The following is a 24,891-nucleotide window of genomic DNA, read 5'->3' as shown; positions in this document are numbered from 1 at the left end:
TCTGCAAGGAACAACCATTAATGAGAATCCAACATAGAGAAAATGGTGAAGGTTCATAATATTAATTAGGCTCGTTAAATTTCTCCACTTCCACAGAATTCATTTCACCTTCCACTCTCATCCTGACGCAAAACCATTTGCTTCAAAATCAAGAATTCACAGATTAGTTATGATTTGTGAATCATATGAAGCAGATCTACAAGCAAAATACATCAAACCTTTCCCGGATGTTAGATTAAATGGGAAAATCTGATAAAGGAAAACTTGTAAATAAATTATGGTAGCATCAACGACTCAAGAAGTACCTAAACATAAAGACAAAGGTGAAAGAGAGGTAGAAAAGGTACAAATAGTAGCAGAAACTCAAAACAACTATAAGGGTATCCGAGATCTTAAATCAGCTAGTAATAAGATACAAGAATTAAATCTGCAGTGTAAACAAAGAAATTTAGATATATCCTAAACAACCTTAGGTATGAAATGAAACTGATCTATACCAAGAACAGTAACAGATCATCCACAGACATACTCAAGATCCATTCCAAAAAGCATAAGTCAACTTGAAGAAAAACCCCAAATCTAATGCTTGAGTCCATAAGATTTATTGGATACCCTTTTTAGTCTACAGTTAGACTGGTGAATCACCCTTCTTTCCATCAGCTGATCCATTAGATTCTCTCTCAGTCAACAATCTCCCTGTTTCCTCATCTGCTTGCTGAACTTTCTTCTGTGCTTCCTTTGCCTTCAATGCCTGTAACTTCTGATGATTATAGTATGCAACGCCCAAGAAAGCCAATCCATACCCAATGAGATTCACTGGAGTCACAGTGTCTTTAATCACTGACCAGGAAAATGCAATAAGCAGCCAATCTTTGACAACCCCAGCAACATTCATAGTCAAAGCTGAAGTCTTTCCCACCAATAGGAACACGGCCAAGTTCAACGCGAACGCACGCAAAGAATTAGTTCCAAAAATAGCAAAATCAAACTGAAAACTGGAGTTCTCTCTCAAAATTGGAAGCTCCACAAAAATCCATGGAATTGACAAGAAAACCAAACAGCTTGGAGAAACACAGTAGACAGAAGTAATTGGATTTAAACTAATACCCTTTGAAGTCAGCAAGATCTGGATCATAACAAGCCTAGTAGCCTCAAATAAAACAGCAAGCAATTGAAGTAAAACACTCTCCTGCGCTGCTTTTCTTGGTATTTAGTGGACCCAACCTCTCAAAAAAAGAAGTTTTTGTAGTTGGTTCTCCCAATCGATCAAAGACAGAAGGCCTTTTGTTGGATACAGTAGACTCCTCTTCTACAGTGATGTAGTTACTAACCGCCCTTCTTATGGAGATGCAAATTAGAGATGGTCGCATGTACCCTAGCCTTCACGTGTCCGCCTGGTTGTACCTTCTAATGGAAGTTTGCCCAACCTTGATGGCTCATTAGGATTATATCCAGCCTTTACAAATAGCTTGTATGCATTTGGATCGAAGCTCTCTTTTGTACACTTTGTAGGGAGTGTTATCTCTTATAGCGAATTTTGAGCCACAAATTCTCCCAGTATCCTTTAGGATGGGTTTATTGCGTCAAGCCGCTTGATAGGTAGAGTTAGTCCTCCCATCAGATTATCTTGGTCATCGGATGAGTGAATTTTTTCTTTTTTTACCTTTGGTACGTGATCCAGAGTAACGGTGAGATTGACGAGGATGTCTCGCACCGTATTGGGGCGGGATGGATGAAGTGGAAGCTCGCGTCGGGGGTGTTGTGTGATAAGAAGGTGCCGCCCAAGCTGAAAGGCAAATTCTACAGGGTGGTAGTCCGTCCGGCCATGTTGTATGGAGCGGAGTGTTGGCCAGTTAAGAACTCCCACATCCAAAAAATGAATGTGGCAGAAATGCGAATGTTGCGCTGGATGTGTGGACTGACTAGAGGGGATAGAGTTCGGAATGAGACTATCCGGGAGAAGGTTGGTGTGACTCCAGTGGAGTGCAAGATACGGGAAGCCCGATTGAGATGGTTCGGACACGTGAAGAGGAGGGGCATGGATGCCCCGGTTCGTAGGTGTGAGAGGCTAGCGTTGGATGGTTTTAGGCGGGGTAGGGGTAGGCCAAAGAAGTACTGGGGTGAGGTGATTAGGCGGGACATGGAGCAGTTACAGCTCACCGAGGACATGACCCTAGATAGGAAGGTCTGGAGGACGCGAATTAGGGCAGAAGACTAGGGCCGGTTTGGGTCGCTAGTGTAGGGAATTACTTGGTGAGGGTTTTATTCTTGTTATGATTCCGTGTTCCATGTTTTATTACGAATCTGTGTGCTTTCCTCTGTTTTCTAATACTTATGGGTGCCGTATTTATGTTATGTAATCTAGTTTTGTGCTGTACTATGAGTTTGTGTGGTATCTCGTAACTTGAGCCGGGGGTCTATTGGAAACAGCCTTTCTACTTCTTTAGAGGTAGAGGTATGGACTGCATACATCTTACCCCCCACCCCCCCAGACCCTACTAGGTGGGAATACACTGGGTTTGTTGTTGTGGTACGTAGTGGAGAACAAGAGTTACGTTCCTTTACAAAGATGTGATGCTTTCTTTATTCAAAGTGGAGAGAGGCTTCTTGGTGGCGGCTTTTTTGACAGTCACTGCTACCTTCTTAGATTCAAGATCAGCACACTTGATTTTGGTGACATCATCAACCCTTTTCTCATTCACAACATAATTCTTCAAATAGAATTTCACATTGGAAAAGTGTGACTCAGCTTTAGTGAATGGCTTATCATCGACAACTATCTTTCTTTTCATTCCGCCTTCAAGGTACTTCAAGCATTGATAGTAAGAGGATGAGATAATTTTGTTCTTGTGTACGCAAAGCCTACCAAGAAATACATTGTATGAAGTATTGGCATCAATCACATGCATCAAGGTATTCGATAAAAAATCATCCATATGAATCCCTAACTTGACAGATCTCATGGCCTCTAACCCCCTTGGTTGAAGCCTTGACTCATCAAATGGCTTTTGGCCAGTTCGTCAGTAGCAATACCAAGTTTTTTCATTGTGCGGATAGGCATGATATTGATTTTAGATCTCTCATCTATTAAGATTCTATTTATCTTCTTTCCTAGAACTTGACCCACCATGTACAAGGAATGATTGTGTAGGGTTTCTCTAAGCAGAATATCATTATTTGTAAATATGGTTTCTGTGTCATACACATATGTCTCTTGGCCAAGAGGTTCAACAAGCTTTTCAGAATATGAAGGTACTTTTATGGGTAGATTTTTACCCGTTTTCCCCTCTTTGGCAAAATTAAAACAAGATGCCTCAAGGTTGACTTGAGAAGTCTTTGCACAGAACCAATTTGGTAAGAATTCTTCCAAAGTAACTGGACGTCGTGGTTTTTGGTGGTGAAGCTCCATTACCCTCGTCTTCTTCGAAAGCTCAACCAGCATTTGTTTCCTTGATTTCTTTACTATCATCCTTCTTATTGGCTGCTCGGACAAATATTTTCGTAGACTCGTCTTCTTGCGTCTGGGCCTAGTCACCAGAGTCCAACCTTTATCATCACCTTCATAAATAGAAGACTTGTCATGCTCTAATAGTTCCTCTATATGCTCTTCGATGCATATTTGGACCGCATCGAGCAAGCCAAAAGTGATAGAGATTTGATGAGAACTGGCCATCTAATCATCGAATAAGATCTTCTTCTCATTTGCCAATTGCTTGACTTTGTCCTTGAAGAAAAAACATTTCTCCAGAGGGTGACCTACAAGCCTATGATATTTGCAATAATTTGGGTTATTGGTCTTTCCAGCTTCGTCGGGCCACTTCATCTTTGGTAGTTCACTAAGCTTTATGCTTAAGAAGTTCATTGAAAATCTTGGATACATCTGAATCAAAGAAGGAGTATTATTTTTCTTGAATTTTCTTCAAAGTTAACTTCTGATTCAGACGTGCTCGAGAAGTCGTCTTCACGTTTTTCTTCTTGCTCACCTTTTTGGTGAACTTCACGGGAGATACGTCGACATTAATGGATTCTTTATTGTCATTTTTAGGGACAAACCCGCTCCATCTTTTAGGTTTCTGCTTATCCTTTCCCCTTCGAAGGTCATGGATAAGCAATACTCTCTTTCCAGCAGAAGACATGCTCAACTATATATCATGAGCATGTGTAATTAACTTTTCAAAGGATTTTGACTTAATGCCTTGTGAGATATAGAGAATCTCCTAATGCGTTCCTTGGGTGCACATCTCTATTGCAAAAGTATCATTGAGTCTATCTTTTGAGTTTACGCTCGTATTTCTCCATCAATTGATAAATTCAATGACTTGCTAGTCCTTTCTTTAACGAGTATCTGTGAGCTCTACCATGCTCAGCATACGCCTTGTGCTATAGAAGCGATTCAAGAACTCATGCTCTAGTTGCTCCTAGCTATCGATGGAATTAGGCTCAAGGTCTGTATACCAATTGAATGTGTTTTCCATAAGGGAACGTACAAATTATTTGAAAAGATAATCACCGTAATTTTTATTATTATTACATGTCTCAACAATGTGTACAACATGTTGCTTCAGATTTTCTTTGCCCTTAAATTGTTGAAATTTGGGGAGTTGATAGCCGACAGACAATTTTAAGCTATCAATCCTCACAGTGTAGGGCTTGACGCATGCCAAGAAAGACTTGGTGCCGATATCATACTTGTATTTTAGGGTTCTTTCAACGAACTCCTTTAGTTGATCAATCGAGATCATTCCCTCAGAAGAAACTTATACCTCCTTAGCTGGTTGTGTTTGCTTTACAAGATGTCCTGTCTCTGGAGCTTTTCCAGGTGCATGGCTAGACTCTCCATCTATTAGTACATCTATTCTATCCACCAACTTATCAATCTAAGCATCTTGATTCTGCACATATTTGGCCAGACCCTCAATTGCTTTTGTCAGGTTTGCAAGCTGCTCCTCCAAAAATGAGGCATCAATTACCATTTCTTGCATGATTACTGGAAACGTTGGAGAGTAACATGGATTATCGCATAAGTTGATCTTCGAAGTGCTCAACTTATGCGGTGTAAGTGGAGATGATGTGTTAGTTGAACGACTATCATTCTTTGTACCCGAGTAATTCGAACCAGAGTGCTCAAGTCGAGCAAAAGTTTTCTTAAGTGTTTCTTCCACATTGATTCCTTCTTCTGAAGCACTTGCATGAGATCTTCCTCCTTTTGGGGTTGAAGATCCAAAAATTAGAGTTGGCGCGAACGACACGTGATGTGTTTGTTGTCCTAGCATGTTGGCCTTGCTCCTTTTGACAACTCCAAAGCTCCCAAAAGTAAAACCAAGGATGTTTTCTACTTCAGTAGTGAATTTGGAATCAGCATCCTTAGAAGCAGTTGATTGAGAATTGTCCTTCTTAAAAGTAATTTCAGTGTTCTTAATCTTTGAAGTTAGAAAAGATGAGATGAGAGGTAGAGACCGTCCAACTGGGCATGCCAATTTCTTTGCAAGAAATTTTACAGTGACAGAATAAATTGCAATCACAAGTAAAATATGAAGAAACAAGATTTTTTATTGATAAATGATACGGGTACAAAATTGTTCCTCCCTTGATTCCTATCTCTTGATTTCTCCATAATTCGAAGGTCGTTAGTAGAGTATTTCTCAAACGTAAAATGATCTCTTTTTTATGAATATCTCATAATTTTGTAGAATATTGGAGATGCCTCTTTAAGAGAACATTTGCCCCTTTATATAGGCGTAATTTTGGGTTTAGAATAGAGTAGCCACCAAGTTAGATTTAGGGTGAAGTAACGTCAAAGAACTCTACCATAAATTGGATTCTTCTTATAGAATCCACAAAATTTTGATGTCTACAAATATCCCCTACTTCAAGGCTTGTCGGAGTGTAGAGTTGATGAAACCCAAAGACGGGTCTTGAAGTATTCGTAGAACTTTCGTCTTTATGGTCTTGCGGCTACAAATTTACAGATCTGATTTGTGAGAAAAAATGAAGGGTAGATGTGATCCCACTGGGCGTTTTAGAATTTGTTGGACAGTAAAATTTTTGAGATCGAAAAAGTAAATAATCGGGACAAGAAAATTATTGCAACAACCATTTTATTAATTTCAATGTGTGGATGTTACAATCTCTATGAATCCTTGATTTGTTTTTTAAAATACAAATTCAAGGGCTTTGAGCTTGATCTTGAATTTAAACTTGATTTGGAATTTGATGGATTTGATCTTGACTTATACTTGAATTCAAGGGCTTTAGGGCTTGATCTTGAATCTTGCGGTCTTGATCTTGAATTTTGATGAACTATTTTTGAATGCTTGAGCATTGTAGAGAAATTGCAACGTTTGATCCATGAAGCTTTCTCTTGCTTCTTGTTAGAGTTGTTGGTCCTTTTTCTGAATTATGAGACCCTTATTTATAATTGTAGAAGTAAAGAGTCATGGTGAATATTAACTTCTTTTGATCAATCAGATTCAAGTGTCATGGCGCCTTCTAAGGACTTTTGATTTCACCAGGCCTGCTGCATCATTTTGACATGTGGCATGATCCTATGAGCTTCTTCACTTGACTTGGCATGTCATATCATTCGACACGTGACGCTCATTTGGGCCTCTAGAATATGACAATATTTTGGCTTTAGCTCTTCATTTGTAGCCAAAATCAATGGGCTACCCCAATAAAAATTGAACTTTAATTAAATCCATACATGTTTGGACTTTAATAATTAATTCAATTATATTAATCCGTAATATTTATTTGAGATTAATATATTTTGAGAGACATAATTATTTGTTTTTCATTATTTTAGTATGTTGCAAGTCCGGATGTAGCTATAGCTTTCAGTGTGAATTAGAATGTAACAATTTATCGTTTAGTAAGTCAAAAATGACTTACTTTTACGAGGCAATCGCTAACAATTTCCTCAAATCGTGGAAGTGTGAATTAGAATGTAACAATTTATCGTTTAGTAAGTCAAAAATGACTTACTTTTACGAGGCAATCGCTAACAATTTCCTCAAATCGTGGAAGACTGGCATATGACCTTAATTGCCTCAATTTCCTCAAATCGTGGAAGACTGGCATATGACCTTATTTGCTGAGAGCATTCGTCGAATTCAAGCTTGATGAGTACGTTATTATTAGGCATAATTATAATCTTTTTTACTCTTTTAGTTCGTTTCAAGTTTGTACATAGCTATAGTGTGAATTAGAATGTAACAATTTACTCTTTTGCTGAGTTAAAAATGTCCTATTTTATGGGATCTCCTTGTGGTTATGAATTTGACTTTTTTCTTGAAAAGTCAAGAAAAAGTGATGGCGTGTATTACAATAGGAGAAAAGAGAAATTAACTTGTGATGCCGTGTATTACAATGATAGGAGAAAAGAGAAATTAACTTGGTTGCTCAAAGAAGTAATGATAGTTTCTAATTTGTGGAGGAATATAGAAGAGTATGAGTAGGAAAAATAAAATTACAGAAAAACAGATTAAAAATATAAGCAGAGGTAAACAAACTGAAAATAGGTACTCCCTCGGTTTAAAAGAAAATGATTTACTTTGACTTGACACAAAGTTTAAAAAAAATAAAAAAAAATTTTAAATCTTGGGACCTTAAATTAAAGTTGTATCAAATGTACCAAAACGCCATTTAATCTTGTAATCCTAAACATACCATGTAAAAAGTTAAAATTAAAATATTGCTAAAAAAAAAAAAAGGAGTCATTCTTTTTAAAACAAACTAAAAAGAAAAGTAGATCACTTTTTTTTAAACGAAGAGAGTAATAAAATGGTAGATAAACAAGAAAAAGGAAGAAGGGGGAAAGGGATTTTTTTTTTTTTTTTTAAGGAAATAAGGGATTTTTTTAAGATAAAAGTTATGAAAATATGATGAACTGAAAACACTTTTTTTAAAAAAAAATTCTTTGTCGAATTCTTAATATTTTGAGACTAAAGTTCTTAGAAACATTTACTATAAAACTCTTTAAGAAAAAATTAGAAAAGGAGGATCAAATAACGAATTCGACATATTTGATCCTCCTTTTCTAATTTTATTCAGATGAAGTATGTTAATAAATAAGTAATAGATTGCTGTTCTAAAAATAACTCCAGTAAATGAGAAAGCAAAGCAAATTCAATAGTCAATCCTTAAATCGGATGCAAAAAAATAACTCCAGTAAATGAGAAAGCAAAGCAAATTCAATAGTCAATCCCTAAAATCGGATGCAAGAGAGAGCACACTTGCAGAATTATGCAACTTCAGTTCGGTATTTAAACTTCTCGGTGTGGAACAGAAGTACTCAAGAATTGAATGGTAGCATTAGTTACAACTGGTTTCAGGGGGGAAAAAAAAAGGAGTGGGGGTGGGGTGTATGATATTCACACTAGATGTACATCTACAAATACAAACCTATAATTAGCACATGGAACAAAGATGGTTAAAGTGAGGTAAAGGAAATCGGGCTATATTCTAGCAGGGCAGTGACTTAGACAGGAAGCATACAACACTGAAGTAACCAACATGACAAACATACAGAGCTCAATAGAGGCGGCATTCCGAAAAAAATAAGGAAGCCTTTTGAGTAAACTACGCCTAGTGCTGTACGGATTCTAGTCTAGATCTAGACTGCCGTGTAAACAAACAGACGGGATTTTCTTTTTTTGGCAGACAACTTGTCCAGCATCTCCAGGAATCAGTTCCCAACTTGAGGTGCAGTTTTCCCCAGGCAAGAAATGGTAGATGTTGCACATCGTGGGTGGACAATGCTGGAGTTGTACAAGAAAAGCATATTCCAATCATGCACATAAAAAAATTACTTCCTGTGCTGTATCATAAGCAATACTGATGGATATTCAGATAGGAACTTTGGCAGCTCCATAAGTGAAGGATCCAACTCCGGAAGTGCCATATATATGTCCTCTGTTAAGAACGGAATACTGCAAGCAGCAAGAAATAATTTTTTAAAAAAATATGTAACAGTAAGCAGCAAGAATAATTAACAAAAGCAACCAGGAAATCATGAAATGAATTCTCGATACACCAAGCAACTGATATGAAGCTTGCACCTTATAGACTTACTAAATAAGCAAAATGCTTGATCAATGTCAATAGAACGGAATTTGCAAAAGAGATGTGACCTACAATCTGGTTATTATGCTATGCTTGAACGATTAATGTGCAACCAGGACAAGCTGCTACACAGAAAAATAATCATTTCTAATGATTAAAATATTGCTATATCTCATGGATACCATCAGCAATGAAGCGTACAACAATCTACTATTTATCTTTGACAGAATAATTAACTAGATATTTTAGGATGGGCAAATCTCAAACAGAAGAATGCTGGAAGAGAAATACAGCAAGCTTTTACCTCAGATCATCATCCAACAAAAATGAGTTAGATGTTAGATTCTGAGAATCCTTGTTTAAAATCTCCCTCATCTGTGCGACAACCTACAGATTATACACTAGTCATACGCCTATGAACAAAAACATAACCAAAAAAAGACTTAGGACAAATGAATTGAAACACCTACCTCATTCGACACACTTTGAGTACCATACTTGTCATCCCAGTACATGGTACTAATTCGATAAATTTGTCTGGTAGTCAATGCCTATCCAAGATTATGTATTTAAGGATATTATATATGCAAAGAAAATTGACATCATAATGGCATTTTGCGGTATTATTTCTTACCGGGCAAAGGTCCTGTCGTATCTCCTCCAATGATTTCTTCCTCTTTTGATGTATTACCTAGATAGTCACAGCAAATAGAACTTATAGCTCAGAGTAGAACTTTCAGATATCAAAGAGCTATTAGGAAGGATAAGGCTTCTACCAGAAATCCAACAGCTTGTCTGATATAATTTAGCTCATGCCACGATGTACCTGCAAACTACATTCAGCACCCATACAGTTCTTTCTCAGTACAACATCTACATTGGAGAATGAACAGGAGAGAAAAGTATCTTCATAATACCTCTTCTTTTGAATTGACTATCCATTTTTCTAGTTCTGCCAAACCGGACTTCACATATTCTCCATTTGAAAATGTGCAACACTCTCGTCGGAGTAAAAGACTTACATATTTTTAAGACCAAAGACAATCATAAGCTTTCTTTTCACAAAAGAAAAAGAACCAAGAATTAAGAAAAAAAATATATGTAAGATCATGATACCTGTTAAAAAGCGATATATTGATGAAGGAGAAAACCTGGGTAGTCAGCTTGCGGATGAAAAACGAAGGCACCTGAGAATTCATCAATACATTCATAGATGGTTAAATCGACAAGAGAAGAAAATTAGAAGTTCTGAAGTAACAAGTAAGAAATTAGAAAAAGCAAACATCCTCATATCACCACAATAATCTTTTGCAGTGCACTACCAATTATGTAGGTGCAAGTGACACAAAAACATATACAAGCTTGGCTCAAGGTCATTAGTCTAGTGGTAAGAGTGCACCTTGTCATGTGTGGGTTAGGCGTCACATATGTTCAATACGCAGCCAAAAGTCCGGTATTTAAGTGGAGTATGATAGAGGCGGTACCACTATCCATCGAATTTTGAATCGTGCACAGGTTCTGGGAGATTTCTCGGTTATCGGGAAAAAACATAAAATGAACCCCATAAGGTATCTAAGAGTTGCATGGTCAGTATGCACAATCATTTTTGTGCCACGCACATAAGACCGGAATTTCTCAAATGCAAACGCAACCGCAAGCAACTCTTGTTCGGTCACGTGTATTTCTTCTGAGTAGGGTTAAGCGCTTCGCTAGCATAAAAGATGGGATCAGTGTTATTAATGGCGAGCATCATGTTGCCAATGGCGAATGGCGAGGTGAGGCAACGTCACCATCTGCCTTCGTGGCGATGCCACCTTCGAAAGGCGACACTAAGGCGAGAATGGAAACGAGGCATTAAAGGCAACGCCTTTAGTTTATTTTTTTTAAAAAATTAGGGCTTTTATTTCCATATTTGCTTCGACTGCTGCCATTGTGAGACGAGAGTAGCGATTGCGAGTGTGATTCGCGACTGCACACGTGATTCCGGCGGGTAGCAACTCGCGACATAATTGTTTGATCATTAATAGTAATAAACAAAAGGGCATTGGATAGAATTATGGTTCACAAGGACCAACAGAAGATTCGGGGATATGTAATTTTTGTCGACCGTTGAGTCTTGATTGATCCAGTCCTAAACTTTTAGCATCTACTATCTATTTTTAGTTTTTTATTTGAAATATTTGTTAATATATTATTGCTAGTGAGATTTTTATTATTTATATATGCAATTAAATATTTTAATTTTTTGGTATCAATTGTCGCCGCACTTTCAAAAGGCGATCGCCTTGCCGGTATCCTTGCCACGCGGCGAGGCATAGCCTTGTCGTTTTTTGTCGCCTTTCGCCGTCCAAAAGTAGAATGCGATGTAAGAGCTTCTCTCGTCTTTGGCCTAGGACTGCACCTAGCACCACGCAGCTAGCATCACACATAACCTCGAATGGCATGGTCCAATTGGGCGACACAATAATGAGGACCGAAATCAACTTCCCTTACAAACAGTTGAACACTTTAAAACACTCCTGATCAAATATAAATTTCACCTCCTTCTCTAACAACTTGCACAATGGATTTCAAATTTTAGAGAGGTCCTTGATGAATCATCAATAGAACCCTGCAGGCCCTCAAAAACTACTAATGTCCTTCACAGAAATTGGTGGAGGCAATTTTTCAACCACCTCAATATTGGCCTTGTCGACCTCATTCCCCTAATTTAAAATCTCGTGTCCAAGCACTATAACTTCCATGACCATGAAATGACACTTCTCCCAATTAAGTACCAAGTTGCATTCCTCACATCTTTGCAAGACATTAGCTAGATGAGCTAAGCATTCCTCAAATGAGTCACCCACATCTGAAAATCATAAATGGAATCTTCAGTAGTGTCCACCGTATCGGAAAAAATAGACACCATACGAAGGTGAAAAGTTGCGAGAGCATTACATAGACCAAAGGGCTCCTTTTTAATGCAAACGACTCATATGGACAAGTGAAAATGGTCTTCTCCTGATCTTCGGGGGCAATAGGAATCTAATTATACCCCGAATAACCGTCAAGAAAATATCATCCTCTACTAGCAAGACGGTCTAATATCTGATCCATGAACGGCATAGGTAAGTGATCTTTCTCGGTCCACGCATTCAGCTTTCTACAATCCATGCAAACTCTCCGTCCGCTGACTGGTCTCATAGGGATTAGCTCATTCTCTCGTTTGGAACCACAGTGATTCTACCTTTCTTTGGCACACATATAGGATAAACCATTGTTGCATCCAACCACTTAAGGATCTCCTTCTACAATACCTTGCACATAGGCAGATACAATCTACGTTGTTGCTCAATGCTAGGTATACAATCCGGCTCGAGTTGGATTTTATGTGTGTTAATTCCAAGCGAAATACCAAAAATGTCAGCAATAAACCATCCAATGGCCCGTTTGAACCTCTACAACACAGAAACTAAGGTCTCAACAGGTCATTCTAACAAATCAACTGTAATATAACCAACAAAGTGTTATTGGCTCCCCAAAATACATAACGAAGATGAGACGAAAGATCCTTCAGCTCCAACATAGGAGGCTCCTCAATAGATGATTTGGCCGGCAGAGTTACTCTATTCTTCAGATCAAGATCCAACTTCTTCGGTGCTTAAGTATATGAACCCCTACCAACAAGTGTGTTCACCATCTCATCGTACTCATCAATACCATCACTGCCAAAATTCAAGATTACCTTCGCCTATGTAGTCATCGGTCTTTCTACGCGCATACGTCTGCCAGAATGCCTCCTTGGTTCGGGACGAAGCCAAGCCGATACACATGCGGCAACCACTGAAATATTACAGAATGACCTAAAGAGGGTCATAGCTTATTCAACTTGAGTCAATTAGGCCATATGATTTTTGCTTGCGGCATCTCTACCACATTAGAGTGTTGGACAGTGTCTTGCTCTTTTTTCTCACCAGTTCCCAAGTTGAAACCAAGAGCGGTTAGCGGTGATTATTGAATAAGTTACTTTGGCTTGAGTTGGGTTAAAAGCACAGAATGACGATAACTTATCGTCTACATCTATAACTACTTCTGGTTTATATGCATTGCTAAAAGCGAGTACCTCAACTCCCAATTTCTCTTCAACAAGTGCATCCTCCTCCTCCTCATCTTCATAATCAATCAATCACCAATATCACACGAATATCCTTCAACTGTTTCATGGACTAGCAAACATTGGAAGTAACACGCTCATCATTCAAGCTAAAATTCATCTACCCAGACTCCATCCAAATCAACTGAAGCAAGCCCAGTCACAAGGAATGGTCTTCCCAAGATGATGGGAACCTTAAAGTCCACCTCACAGTCAAGAATCACAAAGTCAACCGAAATATGAAAAATGCTACCTTCACCAACACATCATACAAGATTCCCACTGACGATTTGACAGTGCAATCCGCCATGAGAAGACTCGTAAAGGTCGATTTAGGCGACCCCAACCCCAATTGCTTGTAAACAGCCAACAACATTAAGTTAATGCTAGCACCCAAGTCACACAAGGCCTTTGAAAATTTTGAAGACCTGATAATACAACGAATCGTGAAAGCTCCTGGGTCTACCTTCTTCTCAACAAGAGAACGAGAAGCGATTGCACTACAATGGTGCACATTGTCCATATGCTCAAAATTTACAATCCTTTCTTCGTCACCAAGTCTTCATAAATTTTGCATAGCCCGACATTTGCTCTAAAGCCTCCACAATAGGGATGTTGACCGACAACTCATTCAATATCGAGATAAACTTTTGATATTTTCCCTCTTCGACTTTTTTTCACTCTTTTGTGGAAAAAGGGAAGGACATCGTGGAATGGGCTTCAATATTTGTGTGACCTCCTTGCTCTTCCCTTTCAAGCTTGTCTCTTTTCCCACAACTAGAGGCTTTTTAAATGCTTCATCATCTACCACCAAATTCGCCACTTCAATTTCATTATCAATAATTACTGGCTCATCCCTCTTTTTATCAACTACAGGCAAAGGCGGATCATTAGTAGTTTTTCCACTCCTAATAGTAATGGTTGGGCAATGGTCATCATTCTTAGGATTCTGAACTTGTTGCTCAATGTGGCAGACATATGTCCAAGTTGTTGCTCAAGCTGTTTAATGGCAGTCGCATGAGACTCAACTTTCTGACTCATCCCTGAAATATCCGCCTTAATCTCTTTAAGGAAATTTTTTTGGCACTCCGACCCCTTGACAAGTTTTGCAAGCAAAGCATCCATCCTTGAATTTCCCGAATCAGCATCACAATTCCCCGGTGGAATGTCAAGGCCACTTTTATCTTTGTAATCATCTTTTCGCTTCCAATCACTATCTCGATCCCTACTTCTATCTCTGTACCTAGATCAATTGTAGTTATCTCTATAGTAGTTTTGACCTTGATTCTCTTGCCTAGAGTTTCAATTGTCTTGATTAGATCCTTGGCCTTTCTCGGAAACCCACCACTTCTCTATCCAGATACTTTGTTTCTCTTCAGAATCCAATTCATCATGCCTTGGTGCTTTACCTTGGGACCTCACTGCATTTACCTTTTCCGCTCCAATGACTACAAATTGCTTTGTAAGCAACCCAATCTCAGTCCTCAACTGTGCAACCTCTTGGGCTACAACGGATCCTCCAATCACATAAGATCCAACAGGAACATCTACATCCCATGTGCCAACCTCGATTGGTGTTATAAATCCGATCAAGAATCTCAATAACTTCGTCCCAACACAAGCTCATGAATGCTCCTCGATTTCCCTTATTTCGAGTGTATTTCGCGTATTTCGTATTTCTCTGATATTTATTTTGTATTTTATTTTTATTTTTTCTTATTTCATATTTCGTTTATGCCAGTCATCCTGTTTCATGTTTGATTACGACCTTGGTGTACTATTCTCTATCTTGAGCCGAGTGTCTATCGGAAACAGCCTCTCTACTTTTTTGGAGGTAGCACTATGGACTGCGTACATTTTACCCTCCTCAGACCTCACTTTGTGGGAATACACTGGGACTGTTGTTGTTGTTGTTGAAATTATTAAAAAAATTAATGCATTTAGTTTTAAAAAAAGGAATACAAAATGGTTGCTCGTTTTTTCACTGAAAAAAAAAAAAAAGAATGTATCAGTAAATATTTGATAGTAGATACATGTATTTATCTTTGATACCGAATACATGTATCTAGATAACTGTATCTTCTTCAACTAATGCATTGATATAGTCTACAAATGTGATACATATTGATACAATACATTACATATTTGAGTATTCTAAAGTATTGATACAAGTGCCATGGTGTATGTTATTTGCAGATGACTTTGTTATGATCGACGAGACCCAGGGAGAAGTTAACAACCCTAAGCCTAAAGGGTTTAGGTTGAGCAGGACCAAAACAAAATATTTGGAGTGCACGTTCAATGAGGTGACGTTAGAGGCTGACTTGGTAGTAAAGTTTGATACTCAAACTATTCAAAAGAGGGAATTTCAAGTAGCTTGGGTCTATGATTTAGGAAAATAAAGAGATTGACGAGGATCTCACTCACCGTATTAGTGCAGAGTGGATGAAATGGAGACCCACACAGGAGTCATATGTGATAAGAAAGTGCCTCCTAAACTTAAAAAGGCAAGTTCTACCAAGTGGCGTCTAGACCAACTATGTTCTATTACGCAAAGTGTTGGTCAGTCAAGAACTCTCACGGGCAAAAGATGAAGGTGATCAAAATGAAGATATTGCGATGGATGTGGGTTTACTAAGAGAAATAGGATAAGAAATGAAGTTATCCAAGACAAGGTAGGAGTGTCTATGGTGGAGGATAAGATACAGGAAGCGAGGTTGAGATGGTTCAGACATGTGATAAGGAGGTACACAAATGCTTCCCTGCGGAGGTGCGTGAAGTTGGCTACGGATGGATTTGTGCAAGTTAGAGGTAGACCAAAGGAGTAAGGAAGGTGATTAGACATGACATGGAGCAGTTACACCTTACCGAGGAAATGACCCAAGATAAGGTACGAAAAATGCAAATTAGGGTAGAAGGTTAGTAAGAAGGACTGTGTCCTTGTTAGTAGGGAGGAGTGCTTTGTTGAGTTATCAGTGCTAGGAGTCGTAGCGTCATGCATGTAGCGTCTTTTTCTTAAAAGAGTTTTGGCGGTGTTTATCGTTTCAGATAGATCAATTGTAGAATTACTTGGTGGTAGTCTTGTTTATGTTATTATGTGTCATTTTTTACTACTTATTGTTTCTTGTGCTTATATGTTGTCTTTATTCTAGACTTTTTTGATGTGAGTCGGGGGTCTATCGGAGTTTCCTCTCTACCTCATCTTTGTGGTAGTGGTATGGACTACATATATTCTACCCTCGTCAAACCCCACTTTGTGGGAATATAATAGGTATATTGTTGTTGCTAAAGTATTAATACAAATTTATACATATTGATACAGTTTCTATACACATTCTGCATAGATACATATTTTATTCAACAATGATACACATTATATACAATACATATTTTATACAGCAATTATACAATTTTTATACACATCATATACAATCTTTTTTTTTGGATAAAAACAGCATATACAATCTTTAACTGCATTAATTATTCAGATACATACTCTATACAACAGTTATACAATTTCAATAGAAATCGTAAGCAAATACATATTTTATACAACAACTATACAGTTTCGATACAAACCCTATACAATTGTATCAGATACCATTACAACAACAACAACAAACCCAGTTTATTCCCACATAGTGGGGTCTGGGGAGGGTAGAGTGTACGTAGGCCATACCACTACCTCTAGAGAGGTAAAGAGGCTGTTTCCGATAAACTCTTGGCTCAAGATAAAAAGACAGTAAACAAAAGCATCAAAAGCATAGGACACGATTAAACAACATAGGTACGACAACCACAAAAATTGTACATTACTAAACAAAGGACAATAAAGTCCATCTAAATACTGACTATGACTTATCCACACCCTAAGTCCTCTATCCTAATGTTTTTCCTCCATAACTTCCTATCCAGGGTCATGCCCTCGATCAACTGTAACTGTTCCATATCACGTTTAATCACTTCTCTCCAGTATTTCTTCGGCCTATCCCTACCCCGCTTGAAACCTTCCAAGGCCAACCTCTCACACCTACGAACCGGTGCATTCGTGCCTCTCCTTATCAAGTGACCAAACCATCTCAACCTCACTTCCTGCATTTTATCCTCCACTGACCCCAACCTTTTTCCGAATAATTTCATTCCTAACACTATCAGCCCTTGCGACTACACACATCCAATGCAACATCCTCATTTCCGCCACCTTCAGCTTTTGGATATGAGAATTCTTAACAGGCCATCACTCCGCTCCATACAGCAAAGCAGGTCGGATTGCAACTCTATAAAACTTGCCTTTCAGCTTGAGGGGCACCTTCTTATCCCATAGAATTCCCGAAGCGAGCCTCCATTTTATCCAACCTGCCCCTATACGGTGAGAAACATCCTCGTCAATCTCGTCGTTTCCCTAAATCGTAGACCCGAGATACTTAAAACTATCCCTTTTACAAACCGCCTGAGAATCCAACTTCACTTCCACCACCTCCTCTTGCCTCGAGTCACTAAACTTGCACTCCAAGTACTACGTCTTGGTCCTACTCAACTTGAAACCTTTAGACTCCAGGGTTTGTCTCCAAACCTCCAGCTTATCATTAACCCCTTGTCGCGACTCATCAATCACAACTATATCATCCGCGAAAAGCAAACACCAAGGCACCTCGCCTTGTATACTCTGCGTCAACACATGCATCACCAAAACAAATAAAAATGGACTAAGAGTTTCCTGGTGTAACCCTGTCAAGACCGGGAAATGCTCAGAATCTCCTCCCACTGTCCTTACCCAAGTCTTCGCTCCCTCATACATGTCCTTAATCCTCTGATGTACGCCACCGGGACCCCCCTCGCCTCCAGCATCTCCAAAGAACCTCCCTAGGGACCTTGTCATACGCCTTCTCCAAGTCGATAAGCACCATGTGAAGATCTCTCTTCCTCTCTCTATACTGCTCGTCTCCGCACAAGGTGAATTGCCTCAGTCGTGGAGCGACCAGGCATAAAGCCAAATTGATTTTCCAAAATAGACAATCTTCCTCAATCTCCGCTCTACCACCCTCTCCCAAATCTTCATCGTGTAACTTAACAACTTAATACCTCGGTAGTTGTTGCAACTTTGAATATTACCCTTGTTCTTATATAAAGGAATCATCGTGCTCCATCTCTACGCCTCAGGCATCTTTAAACAAGTTGGCCAGCCACCTCAACCCTAACCCACCAAAGAACTTCCAAAAATCCACCGAATTCTCGTCGGGCCCCATCGCCCTGCCTCTTCGCATCTTGCGAATAACCTCACTGACCTCATCTACCTTAAACCGCCGACAATAGCCAAAGTCGCGATCCTCCTCGGAATGCTCCAACTCCCCTAACTCAACACCTCTATCCCCCTCCTCATTCAGGAGCCTATGGAAATAGAACTGCCATCGATTCTTAATGAGGTCGTCTTTCACCAAAACTCTGTCATCCTCCCCCTTAATGCACTTCACCTGATCCAGATCACGGCCCTTCCGCTCCCTAGCCTTGGCAAGCCTAAACATTCTCTTCTCCTCGCCTTTCTCCTCTAATCCCTTATACAAACTCTCAAAAGCTACAGTCTTAGCAGCCGTGACTGCTAACTTAGCCTCCTTTTTTGCTAACTTGTACTCTTCCATGCTCACCCCCTTCTCTTCTTCATCCTTCCTCTCAACTAACTTAACATATGCCGCCTTCTTTGCCTCGACTTTCTTCTTAACATCTTCATTCCACCACCAATCCCCCCGATACCGGCTAGACCCGCCTTTCGACACACCCAACACCTCTCTAGCAGACTCCCTGATGCAACCAGCCGCCCTATCCCACATACTATCCACACACCCCCCCCCCCTCCCGCCCCCATCCCCTCTAACCTAGCCCCTATCTCCAAAGCACTAGCCGGGGTCAGGCTGCCCCACCTAACCCTAGGTCGACCTTTCCCACCCCGCTTTAACTTGTCCTTTTTGATAACCAAGTCCATCACCAGGAGTCTATGCTGGGTCGCAAGATTTCTCACTCGGGATTACCTTACAATCCTTACACAGTGTTCTATCCCCCTTCCTAAGAAGCAAAAAGTCAATCTGAGTCTTGGCTATCCTACTGCGGAAGGTAACTAAGTGCTCTTCCTTCTTCGGAAAACTGGAATTCACTACCACCAACCCAAAGGCCCTCGCAAAATCCAAAAGAGCCGCTCCCTCATCATTCCTAACCCCAAACCCAAAGCCCCCATGCACATCATCATACCCTAACGGCGAAGACCCGATGTGCCCGTTGAAATCCCCACCTATGAAAATCTTCTCCGAACTAGGCACGCCTCTAACCACCTCGTCCAAAACTTCCCAAAAACTCTTCTTCTCTTCTTCGTCTAAGCCCACCTGTGGCGCATACGCACTACAGATGTTCAAAGTAAACCCACCAACGATCAACTTAATAGTCATAACCCTATCACTAACCCTTTTAACCTCCACTACCTGCTCCCTAAGTTCTTCGTCCACCAAGATACCTACGCCATTTCTACGCTTATCACTATCTGAATACCACAACTTATCTATCTACATCCCTAGCCTTGGAACCTACCCACTTGGTCTCTTGAACACACGCAATATTAATCATTCTCTTCCTTAGAATCTTAACCAGTTCTATCGACTTACCCTGCAGGGTCCCAATGTTCCACGACCCTACCCTCAATCTATCAACTCGCTTAACCCCTCCCTTTATACCTCGAACGCCGCATCTCGAACCTAACCCAACACCAGCCCCTGCCCCCTAGGACATGACCCTATTCCACTATAAACCACCCAAGCCACTACTCAACCCAAAGTACAGTGAAAACCAAAAGCAACAATTAGCCACTAACAATAAACGGCACACTCAAAGCACAAAATGTAACCAGATACCATTGATAAATATATATTATATCGTATAACAATATACTGACACGATGCAATTGTTTTAGCAAAAGCAGAAGAGGGGTTTGGGGGGGTTTGGGGGGGGGGGGGGGTATCCAAAAGAGATAAGTTATCGACTCTTGTAGGATGCTTTGGAGGTTCTTCGGCTAAACAAAATAGAAGGAAAGGAAACTTAAAAAGGAGGAACTAATTCATCATTATGGTGATCAGGAATCCTCAGGCAGCACTGATATAGACCTGATGCAAGCTGAAATAAGGCATTTGCACATTGCAAACTAATACATCACTAAAGGTGATCATTATGTATCCTCATGAAATACTGAGATAAAAATTGGAGGCAGAATGCGCGCATTGCAAACTAAATAACCTGACCACTAACATCCGACTCCGATACATGTGAAACATGGCTTTTGTAGAAAGATATTTTATACGAAAATACACCCTTACAATTTGACAAGTTAACTAGCAACTTTATCTAGCTAACAATCTAGTTGCCCAATGGAGAATCCTATGCATATCCTCAAGAAGGGAGGAATAGCTAAGTGAAAAAGACCCTCCTTCACACCAAGGAGGCACCACAGTGGAAATCGAATTTTGGGTAGAGGTCTAGGAGTAGTGTTTACGATCTCCAGAGGAAAAACCAAAAAATGATAAACAATAATTTTAAACCTGTGGGATAATGTCACGTATACAAGCAGTATAAAACATGGAGAGAAGCTACACAAAATTGTGATTTCCTATGAAAGGACCCAATCATCTATAAAAACAGGAACCGTGTGGATGCACCAACATTAATAAAAAAAATGCAGGCTTTTCCAGTCATTTTCCACCTCTTCAAAAGCTCTTATCCCTCTCAGAAAGAACACAACGCGAACCTGCATCATCTTCTCCTTTTTACGGACGTCCAATTCTGTAGCAAGACCTCGTGAAGCATAATGTATATTTTTCAAATCGCACCATGCCAAATAATTCCTACCAAACTCATTTTAAAATTGAATAGCATGATATCCATCTGGCAGTACCAAAATAGCATTTCCCAAAATTGAATACTTTACTAGTAAATACTCATTTGACCCACAAATCCTTAATTCTGGATTTCTACTAAAAAAAGAATGAAACATAACTCTCATCTTAACTTCCGTGATAGAGAACGCACATTGCAAAACATTTTTTTCGAAGCTGGTAACTGTACTCACATTACAAAACTAAGAGTACACAGAAAGCTTAATGGGCTCATTTCACACATACATAATCTTACAAGCCAAAGCTAACAACTGCCCTACACTTGGGAACACCACAATAATGAAAATCACAAACTTTAAAATCCAACTAATCAGACTATTCAGGACCAGATTTTTTCCGGAGATATGACAAACCCAAAGCCCGCAGAAGAGTGGCTATACCAACTTTGTTTCCTAGGTAACTCAGATCACCAACTTCATGGTTGATGTTGAGGACCCTTCCGCTAGGCTATCACTCTTTAGTCATTATTCATAACCAAAATAGGTGTCTTAAAGAGGAGTCAAACAAAACATTCAACTTGCATAGACAGAAAAACAGTTATTGCAATAGAAATTAGTATAAGTAGCTTATACTAAGCTAGTAACAGTAAACAGCATCAATGTAATAACAATAGAACGAAGTTTGCAACATTAAAAAGCAACTACAAACTCCTCGTATGAAAATTTCATCAAAGAAATTCTTCGACAATGCAATATTGCAACCTTTGAAGAGGAACAAAAAGATACAGCTAAGACAATGAGAAGGATATGCATACATGATTTCCACGTAAGCGACTCAAGAAAGAATCCAAGAATTTGATGATGCTATCCCACTGACTGCTTGGTGCCTGTTGAGGAATACCACCAGGTGATCTAGTTGATTTGCCTCCATGCACCCGCTGGATTTTTGGTGCCTTCACACATGACCACAAATATGAAAATTGAAATTGCAGTCTTTAAAAAAAAAAAAAAAAAAGGGTGCTTATCAGGTGATGCAAACATCGTGCTTAACTATAGGAAGAACATGAAACCATCAACATTTAGAAATTACCATATTTAGTAGCAAATGCTTATTTATAAATACAACATAGTTACCCATATGACAATCAAGTATTAGTGAAAATCATTTTAACCCCAGATAAAATAATAGGTGCACCAACGACCTAAGTTACTCGGACTCTTCACTTTCGGTGCCGCACCCGTGTCGACACAACATGGGTGTGGGATTCGTACCCGATCTGGTCAACGGGGAAAAGTCCGATAGATTTAAGAAATTTTGAAATCAAAAAAAAAGCTAAGGTGAAATTGAAGAAAATGGAATACCTTGTATATAGAAACTTCTATGTTATTGCTTTTCTTTTTATTTCCTTTCAGGATTTTCTTCTTGAACAATATTTTCTCATCAAGTTTTCCACATAATATCACATAATTTATATTTTGTAATTCTATTTTTAGATATCTAAATTATTTTTTACCGAATTCCCGCACCCGTATCCATCTCTAGATCCATATCCCCGAATCTTTAAATTGAGACCGTGAAGGATCCGACCTCTAGATCACTACCCGTATCGGACACCCGCACTTGAGTCCGAGCAACTTAGCCAACAACTAACTAAAAATAAGAAGTCATTCCACAAATTTTCATAATCATTTTTTTAATCCCTTAAAAGCTCTAATATTTCTCTCATTTTGATATTTTTTTTGAGAAATAGTAATTTTTACATCAATATATCCACTGGTATACTACAACAAATTGTACTCCCCCCTCCAAAAGTATTACAAACTAATGATCTATTTGTACTTTTTGTTACAATAGTCTAAAACATCAAAAATGTCTTCGGCCTGTTGTAACACTTTCTATTCACACCAAAAACAATACAAAGCCAAGCAATTCATATTTCTCTCATTTCACAATACCCAAGAGATGGCTAGTGGAGTATAGTTCCATGCCGTGAATCTTCTCTTCCTTCCAGTGGTCTAGCAATACAACGCATTATTTATTAAACCCGACATCACCCAATACACTGTGAACAAATCATCAAAGGCATGAAGTGACTTGCAATGTAATAAGAGGTGGTATCACCTTTATGGACCCTTTATTTTTATTGTCTCATGCTCTTAATTGAATGTGTACTAATCCAAGGAGACTAGTTTTGGGCTTTTGGCATAATACATCGACATCCCTTAAATTTGCCAGTAACTTTTATTTAGATGCTCGAACTACAACTTGTTCGAATTGAGCCCTTGAACACATGGCAAAGTGTTCTACTAGACACTTACAAATCAAATTTAGGAAACACTCCAAGTGCCCATTACGTAGATAAGTTGACCACTAAAAATATGCCGCCTCCTTTAATTATATGTTAATCCTTTGGTATGGTTGCGTATCGATCAGTTCAATTTTGAAGGTTATCGGTTTGAATTACCAGTTACTAATTGTAGACATGTTAAGCTGTTAAAGAATAGTTGTTGATTAATCAGTTATAGTTATCAGCTAGGTTATGGGGTTAACCATTAAGATTACACATGAAAACTTTTCTTAATTGGAAATCACTTCCAGACATTGTGATAAATGGAATATAATAGGGTATTCCAAAAATATTACAACATAGCCAGTATATTCCCACATAGAGAGGATTGGGGAAGGTAAAATGTATGCAGTCCATACCACTACCTCAGAGGTAAGGTAGAGAGGTTGTTTCCGATAGACCTCCGGCTCGAGACCAAAACGTAGGAAAAGACACAATATAAAACAAGAAACAAAAGGTAGTAAGAAAATAACAGACACTAACAAAACAACAGACAGTAGCAGAAACCAAAAACATCCAAAAACTCCCAGAACAAGATATTACTACTAGCCCTCATCCAACTAACCTTCTACCCTAATACGCATCCTGTATACCTTCCTATCTAAAGTCATGTCCTTAGTAAGTTGTAACTGCTCCAAAAATATATCAAGTAATTTACACTTGAAAACCAAGTTCATTAAATCGAATATGATCTACCAATTTAGAATAATTTAGAATAAGTATTAACAATATTGTGCACACGATATTAAGAAGATTAATTGCAAGTAGAAAATAGCAAGCATAACATTTGATACAAAAGGAACCAACTGATTTTGTATTATATGCACAAACTGAGGTATCAAACATAATGAATCTACAAGATTTATCCTTAACTACTATTGGGTTACGTTAACCTGTTATGAAAAAACTCCAACCCACTACGAAACTAATAACCGAATAAAAATAAACTTGAAACAGTTATTGAATCGTTAAACCAATGGCATTTTTTATTCGATTTTGAACAAACCTATTCTTAGGCACGTTCCAATTCAACCTGTGTGTATAATTAAAAAAAAAGGCAACCCGGTGCACTAAGCTCCTGCTATGTGCAGGATTCGGGGAAGGGCACGACCACAAGGATTTATTGTACGCAGCCACATCTTTGATGTGGCAACTTAACAACCTAATAAACGCTTGAGAACAACCGCAAATTTTATTTCTAAAATTTGAATCGAGGAACACCTTATCATATGTTCAAGTGCTCAATTGGAACAAACCGTAGTTCGAGTGTCTAAATTAAATATACTGACAAGTTTAAGGGACTGCCAATGTATTAAAACTTTAGTTTCTGAGACAATATTTCTACATATCCTTTTAGGGCTATCTATCCCTTTATAGTACCTTGAGTTAAAATAATATTAAAAAAGGGGGGGGGGGGGGGGGGGGGATGTGTAGAAATATAGTCTAAAAAACTAGACCCACCACCACCTCTACCACCC

At 38.8% G+C, this 24,891-nt stretch overlaps 2 protein-coding genes across 7 annotated transcripts in view; both read right to left on the bottom strand.

Annotated features, from left to right (window-relative positions):
- Positions 1–324: 324 nt before the first annotated feature.
- On the bottom strand, positions 325–1,210 carry LOC107838945 (probable sugar phosphate/phosphate translocator At4g32390; the record flags this gene model as incomplete). Its single annotated transcript, XM_016682236.2, has 1 exon — positions 325–1,210. A coding segment is annotated over one exon (582 nt), but the record flags the coding sequence as incomplete, so codon positions are not given.
- Positions 1,211–8,279: 7,069 nt separating this feature from the next.
- The window catches only part of LOC107838946 (myosin-15), a 100,546-nt gene continuing 83,934 nt past the window's right edge, over positions 8,280–24,891 (bottom strand). For 3 of the 6 annotated variants that reach the window (XM_016682237.2, XM_016682239.2, XM_016682238.2), the window contains 8 exons: positions 21,881–22,018; positions 10,180–10,250; positions 9,981–10,080; positions 9,840–9,896; positions 9,698–9,754; positions 9,534–9,614; positions 9,368–9,450; positions 8,280–8,930 (listed from right to left, as the gene is read on the bottom strand). In XM_016682237.2, the coding sequence (XP_016537723.2) occupies positions 8,807–8,930; positions 9,368–9,450; positions 9,534–9,614; positions 9,698–9,754; positions 9,840–9,896; positions 9,981–10,080; positions 10,180–10,250; positions 21,881–22,018 (711 nt within the window). In that variant the 3' untranslated portion in view covers positions 8,280–8,806. Of the gene's footprint in view, positions 8,931–9,367; positions 9,451–9,533; positions 9,615–9,697; positions 9,755–9,836; positions 9,897–9,980; positions 10,081–10,179; positions 10,251–21,880; positions 22,019–24,891 lie in introns of those variants that run through there. The other 3 variants (XM_047395726.1, XR_001664915.2, XR_007044082.1) reach the window with 3 other exon arrangements.

The sequence above is a fragment of the Capsicum annuum genome, chromosome 8 (genome assembly GCF_002878395.1).
Source record: "Capsicum annuum cultivar UCD-10X-F1 chromosome 8, UCD10Xv1.1, whole genome shotgun sequence".
In the NCBI taxonomy this organism is placed as follows: domain Eukaryota; kingdom Viridiplantae; phylum Streptophyta; class Magnoliopsida; order Solanales; family Solanaceae; genus Capsicum; species Capsicum annuum.
The sequence above is the reverse complement of the archived record's forward strand: the minus strand, read 5'-3'. Positions and strand labels throughout refer to the sequence as shown.